Source organism: Nicotiana sylvestris, chromosome 3 (genome assembly GCF_000393655.2).
Source record: "Nicotiana sylvestris chromosome 3, ASM39365v2, whole genome shotgun sequence".
NCBI lineage: Eukaryota > Viridiplantae > Streptophyta > Magnoliopsida > Solanales > Solanaceae > Nicotiana > Nicotiana sylvestris.
In genome coordinates, this window is record NC_091059.1 from 34554384 (window position 1) to 34565084 (window position 10701).

General features: G+C 41.5%; 1 protein-coding gene across 1 annotated transcript; it reads left to right on the forward strand.

The window, feature by feature from the left end:
- The first annotated feature begins 114 nt into the window (after positions 1 to 114).
- On the forward strand, positions 115 to 2795 carry LOC138887225 (uncharacterized). Its single transcript, XM_070168949.1, has 3 exons — positions 115 to 688; positions 2391 to 2442; positions 2681 to 2795. Exons 1-3 carry the CDS (start codon positions 115 to 117, stop codon positions 2793 to 2795), a joined length of 741 nt encoding a protein of 246 aa, XP_070025050.1.
- The last annotated feature ends 7906 nt before the right edge of the window (positions 2796 to 10701 follow it).

Genomic DNA, 10701 nt, shown 5'->3' on the forward strand with positions numbered 1-10701 from the left:
AGATCAAACAAAGAACGGTATTAACCTTATGTCGATTAGAGAAACAACGGCTCTGGTCGTAACGCTCCTCAGAATGATCGGAGAAACGATCAAGGTGAAAGTTCTCGGGGACTCATGAGTAAGAATGGGTTCGATAAACATACCGACCTCGCGAAGGCACCTCGATTGTCAGAATATAATTTCAGTGTAGATGCATCAGGAATTGTGTCAGCTACTGGAAGGATCAAGGATACCAGGTGGCCCAGGCCTGTACAAATTGATCCCCCTCAAAGGAATCCAAACTTAATGTGTAAGTACCATGGCATACATGGCCATAGAACAGATAATTGTAGGCAGCTAACGGAAGAGGTAGCTCAGTTGTTCAATGAGGGTCACCTTCGAGAATTTCTCAGTGATCGAGCTAAGAATCACTTCAGGGAGAGATATACAAGCAGAAAAAATGAGCAGGAAGAACCACAACATGTGATCTACATGATCTTCAGCGGTGTCGATGTCCCACAAAGACCTGTATTCAAACGCACCAAGGTATCGATCACCAGAGAAAAATGGACTCAAAGTTATGTGCCCGAGGATGCCCTATCATTCTACGATGAGGAAGCAAAAGGCATATCTCATCCGCACAACGACGCCCCGGTAATTTCTATCCTTTTAAATAAAATTCAAGTTAAACGTGTTCTAGTAGATCCAGGTAGCTCGGCAAACATAATTAGATCGAGGGTCATAGAGTAGCTCATCCTACATGATCAGATTATACCTATATCCCGGGTACTAGATGGCTTTAATATGGCAAGCGAAACAACAAAGGGGGAGATAACCCTACCAGTAAACGTAGCCGGGACCATACAAGATACAAAATTCCATGTCATCGAAGGCGACATGAGGTACAATGCACTCCTTGGGAGACCATGGATACATAACATAAGGGCAGTACTTTCAAATCTTCATCAAATAATGAAGTTCCCAACAGAGGACGGAATGAAAACGGTTTACAGAGAGCAACACGTTGCAAAGGAGATGTTTGCAGTCGATGAAGTGACATCGATATCAGAACCTTCGACCTCGGAAAAGTCGAACACCGAAGGAAAGTAGGCGGTCAAATAACAATCACCGATCCCAGTCCCAATCGAGCCGGAAGAATAGGTAATCGAAGACGAAAAAGAGGATTTCCTTACTTCTCGAGCTTTTGTCATTCCCGAAGAGTCTGATGCAACCAAGTCAATGATCGAGGAACTGGAGCAAGTCATACTGATCGAATACATGCTCGAAAGAAAGGTATACCTGGGAACATGATTAACCCCCGAACTCACGAAAAAACTCATTCAATTTCTTATTGATAATATAGATTTCTTAGCTTGGTCCTATTTAGATATGACAGGAATTCCACCGAAAATAACAGCACACTGGCTAAGCCTCGACCCGAGGTTCAAACCGGTCAAGCAAAAAAGGATTTGAAGCACACGTTTATAAAGGACGAGGTAACTAAACTTCAAAAAAATAGGGTCTATTTGGGAGGTAAAATACCCCGAATGGTTGGCCAACGTAGTTGTAGTTCCTAAAAAGAGGAAACAAGTTTATAATGTGTGTAGATTACAAGGATTTGAGCAAAGCATGCCCTAAAGACTCTTTTTCACTGCCTAACATCGATCGTATGATCGATGCCACGGCTGACCGCGAGATTCTAACTTTTCCCGATGCCTATTTCGGGTACAGTCAAATTCAGATGAACCCGGAGGATCAGAAAAAGACCTCGTTTATTGATAGTAGCCTATATTATACGATGTAGATGCTATTTATGCTCTAATTTAATCATACTTTATTGATGTTTTAAGTGCTAAATGATAACAAAATGCTCTAATTGAGGTTTTTATGCTTTTTAGGAACTACTCCGAGTTAGGAGGAGGATATAGAGTGTTTTGGGGTCAAATATGTAGATACAAGGCCAATCGAGAAGAGTCCGGATGAAAACGAGCAAGAAAAGATGAAGAAAAAAATTGGGCAACAGCCCATCGCGACCGTGGTGGGACCGCGGTCGATCTGGAGAAAGCCAAGAAGTTTTAGTGCCAAAGTGTAAATCATGGGAAACTTATCCTAACCCTATATAAACTTAACCAACTCGCCCAAGTGAAGGTTAAGTTGTTTTTAGACTGAATTGGAGGCAAGAACAAGTGTGAGAAGATCAAGACACCATTAGTGTTTTCATTCTTTTTCTTGTTATCATTATTTTGTGAATTATGAATGATTTTATGGTTTATTCTTGTTTTTCTATGAGTAGCTAAATATTTAATCTAGGGTTGATGGAACCAATTTTTAGATGAAGTTTTGGCTCAATTTTGTTATAATCGAGTCGGGTTTATTATATGATTCTTCAACTAAAATAACTATTGACATAGGCCCATTTTCTGGTAGTGTTGTATTAGCATCACTAAGAGTTGTGATAGATAGGTTAGTTCCCTGAGGATTCGACTCCAGACTTAAAAATCGGATTATATTTGCAACGATCGTTTGTCTTTTATAAGGCATAGTTGGGCGTGATCAAATTTTGGCGTCGTTGTCGGGGAACTAATGGTGTTATTTATTACAACTTAGAAGTAGTGCTAGAATTATTAGTTTAGATCAATTTTCTACGGTGTTAAATAATTTTCCATTAAAATTCTCACGTTTGAACTCTTGTGTGATTCAGGTGTACGCCTAGAGATTCTTCGAGGACTGGTGAACTGCTTGAAGGACCCTCAAACCCCGAGAAAACATTCAGGGCATTAAACAATGCCAACAAGAAGAACAAACAATCACAATAAACACACCAACTTGAAATTGAAATGGGTCACGTAGATAACATCAACGGGAACATCAGGGATGATCACATTGACCCAAACGTCAGAGTGGTGGCACCTCTTGTGCCAAAAGCTGCACTTTATGATTGGGCACAACCAACAGCTGGCAACCTGGCCACCGCCATTGTTGTGCCCCCAATACAAGCAGAGACACTCCAAATCACCAACAACATGATGCATCTTCTGCAGAATAAGGGACTGTTCTCCGGGTCACACATTGAAGACCCTCAACAACACCTGAAAAATTTTCTATCGATTTGTATGACCCAAAGGCAGCCGAATGTGACCCCAGAAGCCATCAAGCTATTACCGTTCCCATTCTCTGTGACTGGGGAAGCACAAACTTGGCTGAATTCGCTCCCAATAAATTCCATTGCCACTTGGGAGGAATTAGTCAAGCAGTTCTTGAACAAGTTTTACCTGCCCAACAAGACTGCAAGACAGATTGATGAGATATTACAGTACAAGTAGCAGCCTACTGAGACCTTGTAGGAAACTTGGGAAAGATTAAAAGGGATGCTAGTGAAGTGTCCCCACCATTTTATTCCAGACCAGATGCTCGGCCATAGATTCTACATGGGGTTAGCAGACAATTTGAAAGTCAATGTAGATGCTTCAGCTCTGGGTGCATTTTTGAGCAAGACATTCATAGAGTATAAAATCCTTCTTGACAAGATGACCCAGAATTCAGGGTGGATGACAAGAGGTACGACCCTGACACCAATAGTGTATTCAGTTCCTCTTGACCCAAATAATTCACATGCAGAGAACATAGACACACTCATGACTCAGATGAGTATATTGACAAAGAAAATTGATGAGATGGGTACAAAGCAAGTGCATATCATTGACACAACAAATGGAGGACTGTGTACGGCTTGCATTAATCAGTCTTATGTGTGTTCATGGAATGGAGAATGTGACAACCAAGGGTTAAGAGAGGATATAAATTATGTCAACAATTTCGGGGGTTAGAGAGAAGGAGGATAACAATGGAGACCAGCACCCAATCAACAGTACAGATCGAACATGCCACAACCTGGAGGTATAGAGCCTCAAGGCCAAGTGGTTCCATATCAGAGACAACAAGGCTATCAACAGCAACACCAGCAACAGTTGGCATATCAGCCAACTCCTCAGCAACAGGATGGCAACATGGTAGAAATCAAGGTTTGTGCTGCAACAACTCATTGGAATAAATGGTAAGGTGCAGAAAAAGTTAGTAGTACATGACCCAGCAATAAAGAATATTGAAACTCAACTGGGGCAACTGTCCATGGCCTTAAATAACCACCCCCAAGGAACATTGCCACCCGACACGAACATTAACCCCAAGGAGCAAAACCCAAATTAGCTGATAGCAGTAAGTCTCCGGAGTGGGAGAGATTTAGACAGGGAGCAAGAAGTTGCTCAATCCAGAAGAGAGACTATGCCAGCCACTCCAGTTCTATTAGATATAGATGAATCAGCAGAACTTACTAAAGTGGTGGTTGAACAGGTTCAAGTTGATAAGGGTAAGGCTAAAGAGAGTGAACAAGCTGCAGAACAGGTGGTACCTCTTGTGCCACAAAACCCCAACAAAGAGAAGCCAGCAAGCAGTGAACAAAGGCTGATACCTACACCATTCCTTTAGATACTGGCAAAACAAAAGAAAGAAGATCAATACAGGAAATTCATGGAAATGCTTCGTCAAATTCAATTGAATATTCCTCTGATGGATGCCTTGAGGGAAATGCCCGTCTATGCAAAGATGATGAAGGACCTTGTCACGCCCTAACCGCAGGAGGCGTGACTAGCGCTCAATCGAGTGAACCCAACTGAGCAAGACTTATCAAGCACTTCCTACCCAACTCATTATGAATAAGGAAACCATGCTTTCATTTATTTAGATGAGGAAATATAGCACATTCAACATTGTTAGTTCATCCTATATCACAACATTAAACCATAGTTAAGTTTCCAAGATTCCATACAATTACACTTTAGAGAAGCGAGAGTTAGAATTACAACATAGTTTGTAGACCCATCCAACACCCGTACATAACCCACACATATGTCTACGGAGCCTCTAAAGATGTAAAAGATAAGTACGACAATGCCGGCAACAAGGCCCCGCTATACCTCAAAAGTGGAAGTCCACAACAAAAGATGTGCAATGTAACCCCCTTGAAGGAGAAAGGGCATCACCAAGACTTTGAGAAGAAGGTACTCCGTTACGCACGATCAACACTATCTGCAATGGAGCCACCTATATTCATTTAAAAATGTAGCGCCCCCGGCAAAAGGGACGTTAGTACCATGGAATAGTACTAGTATGTATAACTAAACACTATCTAGTTAGAAAGAACTTTCATACCAAACATAAGGAAGGCACAAGTATAACTCAAAAGCTTTAAACGATCACAACATTATCAATGTAAAAGAATCATACAATTTTCACATTATGTTTGTATATCCTTTAGTTTGGGGCATTTCATACTGTTTATCATTGTTCACTATACCACCGCTAGCTTGAGCGGAGTCCGATTGCGACCCGATCGGCTAGGTTGCCTCATTGGAGACATACACTTCAATCACAATCTCATTTTCCCTTTTTTATCCGGGGTTCAATATCAACAAAATACCACCACGGCATGGCGTCCTATCTCGGCTCAATCGGCTAGGCTGCCTTACCAAGGCATTTCCCTTTTTCCATCAATCATCTCAATTCAATCTTTGTATCATATATATCATTTAATAGTCACTTGGGGCCACAGCTATCACGTCATATATTTGTCACTAGGCCATATTTCACATCATACCCTATTTCAATGTTAGATTTGTAATTTAGGATAATATGCGCACACAAGAGCAAATGAAATTGTAAGCATAGGTGAGACTTCACATAGAGGACACAACATATACAGCTTCAATCTCAATTTAAGGTCTAAGCATTTCAGTACATGATTCATATTCCTTGAACCCTTTCAAGTTATCAAGAATATCACATTTACCATATTGAGACACATCTTTCACGCATATAAAGTTGCAACCCCAAATTCATGTGAAACAACAATGCATAAAACAATTCAACTTTAATCTTACCGTATTTACACAAACATCGATGAAGCTCAATTTCTAAAAGGTGGGGTTTTAGATATACATACCTCAACTGAGCTTTCCTTAATCCTATAATGTTGTGGAATGTTCGCACTTCAATCTATTTAAGAAATATAGCACAATTGAACCCATAATCAGGAAAAGATCATAATCTAAGCTCACTTGAGCATTTTATCAGACATTGAGTGTTCATTAAGGTCTTATGGCCCTTTTATGGAAAATTACACTAGCCCTTTCCCTATGCTCTCTATTTATAATTTTCACCTATCTTCTAAGAACACATGCATAAAATGTAGTCACCCTTATACCCATGAATTACCTGAGTAATGACCTCTTGTAGCTTTGTTTAAAATTAAGAGCTAAGGTGATGAAGTCTTACCTCCTGCGATGAAGATTTGGGTGCCTCACTTGATTATCTTCAATGTTTTAACATGGATTTGTGGAACAATTTTGATCAAAGGCACTTTCCCTCTGTTAGACCCCCTCTCACTCTAAAAGTATCAGGAAATAGGCTCAAAATGAGCTATTGCACAGGATATAACGACAGGGGGTCGGGTTTAAAATTTAGAAATCTGGGGCTCCGACTCAGATCTGCGATCACAAAGTTGACATACGGCCCGCATAATGGACCACAAATATGCTCCCCCAAACCTAAACACACTGTCTAGGTTGCGGCAGAAATGTGGTCTGCATACCTGTTCTGCGGTCGCATAATGCACTGCAAAATTGCCCCTTACAAAATCCCAAGGGAATTATGCGACGACTTTGCGGCCCGCATATCGATTATGCGATCGCATAATTGGCCGCATAGTTGACCTCAAATTGGCCAACACACTACTTCACTCTACGGCGACTATGCGTTCCGCATAGCTGTTATGGGATCGCATTTTCGAAAAAGAATCGCACTTTTCTGGAAAATATTATTCCTTGACTTTTTAATGCATAGATCAGTTCAAAAGGGTCCGAACCGTGGTAAGCAAGCTTGCCGCAAAGAATTTTACGCATCTCTAACACATATCCCTAATTTGCCACTACGAGATTTTGGTTTTAGAGTAAAAATCTTTCACGGGCCTCACATTCTCCCCCACTTTGGATTATTCGTCCTCGAATGAGGGTCAAGGTTCACTCATTAGCCGTTTCTTATGAACCCCAGTTTCTCACAATCATGCAATACTTCAATAACTCCGAATTTGGCTAACTCCCTAAATTACTATAAAAAATTCCAGAGTTTCCTTTGTATCTTGGCCTATCCACCTGTCAGAGAGCCCCAGAAACATATCCTAACAGCATATACATATTCCGTAGACACAACATAATACCAACCATGGCCGCATAGGCAATCATATAACCAAAACGAAACAGAACAGTTTTTACATAGATCAAATCAAGGATACAGAGTTCATAGGGACCAAATGGATGAAAACTATTATATGGCTATACAAACAAATGTGGGTACTTTTATTTCATTTTACCCTCGGCTTCCTAAGTGGCTTCCTCAACTTGTTGGTTCCGCCATAACACTTTCAAGTAGGCAATTTCCTTATTTCTCAATTTCTGAACTTGCCTATCAAGAATGGCAACTGGAACTTCTTCATATGACAGGTCTTCATTAACCTCAATAGTGTCAACTGGCACAATAGTGGATGGATCCCCCACTACCTTTCTCAGCACAGACACATGATTGACTGGGTGCACCAATGACATCTCGGGTGGCAGCTCGAGCTTGTATGCCACCTGACCAATCCTCTGAATGATTTTGTATGGTCCGACATACCTCGTACTTAATTTTCCCTTCTTTCCAAACCGCATGATGCCCTTCATAGGGAAAACCTTCAAAAATACCCAATCATCTTCTTTGAACTCTAAATCTCTGTGACGAACATCCGAGTAAGACTTTTGGCGACACTGGGCAGTTTTCAACCTCTCCTTAATAATCTTGACTTTCTCCATGGCCTGATGCACGAGGTCCAGCCCTATAAATTCCACTTCACCAACTTCGAACCACCCAATGGGAGACCTACATCTCCTACCATACAATGCCTCGAATGGTTCCATCTGGATACTAGCATGGAAGTTGTTGTTGTAAGCAAATTCTATGAGTGGCAAATGGTCATCCCAACTACCCTTGAAATCAAGAGTACAAGCACGCAACATGTCCTCAAGCATCTGAATAGTTCGATCTGCTTGCCCGTTGGTTTGAGGGTGAAAAGTTGTGCTAAGATTTACCTATGTGCCCAAACCTTGCTTAAATTTCTTCCAAAAGTTGGCCGTGAACTGAGCCCCTCAATCTGAAATGATCGAGACTGGACTGCCATGCAACCTGACCATTTCTTTGATATAAAACTGAGCATACTATTCCTGTGTCGGTAGCATTAACTAATAAGAAGTGCGCTGATTTCATGAGTCGATCAACGATTACCCAAATTCAGTCGAACCTGCGCAGAGTGCGTGACAACCCTACCACAAAATCCATGTTAATCATCTCCCATTTCCACATTGGAATTTCTATGCTTTGAGCCAATCTACCGGGCCTTTGATGTTCGGCCTTCACTTGCTGACAATTCGGACATTTTGCCACAAAGTCCGCCACATCCTTCTTCATGTTGTTCCACTAATAAATTTCCTTGAGATCATGATACATTTTGGTAGAACCTGGGTGTACGGAATACCTGGAAGTGTGAGCTTCTGCCATGATCCTTTCCCGAAGACCGTTAATATTAGAAACACATAGGCGGTCTTCGTACCGTAGGGTACCATCATCCATGCCAGGGAAAAAGTTGTGGTCTTGTGTTTGTGATTCCCCTCTTTCAGTTGTGCTAATAATGGATCATTGAATTGCTTTTCTTTCACCTCCGCCACAAGCGATGTTTCAGCCTTATTCTGCACAATTACCCCTCTTTCATTAGAGTTCGCAAGGCAAACTCCCAAAATAGCCAACTGGTAAACCTCCTTGGCTAACGGCCTCTGATATGCCTCCAAATGAGCCAAACTTCCCATAGATTTTCGACGAAGAGCATCTGCCACAACATTAGCCTTTCCCGGGTGATAGAGAATATTAATGTCATAGTCCTTGAGTAACTATAGCCATCTTCTTTGCCTCAGATTCAACTCCTTCTGCTTGAAAATATATTGAAAGCTCTTATGATCCGTAAACACATCCACATGGACCCCATACAAATAATATTGTCAAATCTTTAGCGCAAACACTACTACCGCCAGCTCTAAGTCATGGGTTGGATAGTTCTTCTCGTGATTCTTGAGTTGCCTAGAAGCATAGGCTATAACCTTATCGTGTTGCATTAACACACACCCGAGCCCGCCTCTTAAAGCATCGCAATACACCACAAATCCCTCTGTACCCTCTGGCAGGGCTAATACTGGTGTTGTTGTCAACCTTGATTTTAATCCCTGAAAACTCCTCTCACAAGCATCGGACCATTGGAATTTAACTGCTCTGCGTCAATTTAGTCAATGGAGAGGCAAGAGTAGAAAACCCCTCCACAAATCTCCTGTAGTACCCAGCCAAACCCAAGAAACTACGAATCTCCGTTGGAGTGGTAGGTCTAGGCCAATTCTTCATTGCTGCAATCTTTTGAGGATCAACCCTAATTCCTTCCCCGGAAACGACATGACCCAAGAACGCGACAGACTCAAGCCAAAATTCACATTTTGAAAATTTTGCATACAATTGATGTTGCTGAAGAGTCTGCAAAACTGCCCTGAGATGGTCAACATGGTCCTCCCAACTTCGAGAATACACAACAATATCGTCCAATGAATACTATCACAAAGGAGTCTAGAAAAGGCTTGAAGACTCGATTCATAAGATCCATGAAAGCTGCCGGGGCATTTGTTAGCCCAAAAGACATTACCAAGAATTCAAAGTACCTGTACCGTGTTCTGAAAGCTATTTTTGGAATATCCTACTCCCTTATCTTCAATTGGTGATACCCAGACCACAAGCTGATCTTTGAAAAACACCTAGCACCTTATAATTGGTCAAATAAGTCAGTTATTATAGGTAGAGGGTATTTATTTTTGATGGTGACTTTGTTAAGCTGTCGGTAGTCAATACACATTCACAACGACCCATCTTTCTTCCTTAAAAACAAGACCAGTGTGCCCCACGGTGATACGCTCGGCCGGATGAAACCCTTTTCTATCAAATCCTTCAATTGTTCCTTTAGCTCTTTTAGCTCTACCGATGCCATTCTGTAATGTGGAATTGATATATGTTGCGTGCCTGGCATCACATCGATCCCAAAATCAATCTCCCTGTCTAGTGGAATCCTAGGGAGTTCATCTAGAAAGACATTCGAAAATTCATTCACAATTGGTACAGACTCAAGGATAAGCACCTCGGCATTGGTGTCCGTAACCCGAACTAAATGATAGATACATCCCTTCTTGATCATCTTCGCGGCCTTAAGGTAGGAAATAAACCGACCTCTAGGCACTACATTATCTCCCTCCCATTCAATAACGGGCTCATTAGAAAATTCAAGCCTCATAGTTCTAGTCCGACAATCAAGTTTGGCAAAACAGGAATAAAGCCAATCCATTCCCATTATCACATCGAAATCGACCATCCCCAATTCAACAAGACCGGCAATGGTATCCCTACCACGTACCGTGACAACACAACTTCTATAAACTCAAGCAGTTGTAATAGACTCACCAACCGGAGTAGACACCGAAAAAAGTTCATGAAGATGATTTGGTTATATCCTGAATTCCATTGCAACAAAAGGAGTAACATAGGACAAGGTGG

What these genes read in the sequence shown, in the direction of transcription:
- LOC138887225 (XM_070168949.1), top strand. Translation starts at nt 115, where the DNA reads ATGAGTAAGAATGGGTTCGATAAACATACCGACCTCGCGAAGGCACCT. An exon ending in ACGTGTTCTAGTAGATCCAG is followed by an intron (nt 689 to 2,390) that starts GTAGCTCGGCAA and finishes CTATTGACATAG; the next exon opens with GCCCATTTTCTGGTAGTGTT. An exon ending in CTAAGAGTTGTGATAGATAG is followed by an intron (nt 2,443 to 2,680) that starts GTTAGTTCCCTG and finishes TGTGTGATTCAG; the next exon opens with GTGTACGCCTAGAGATTCTT.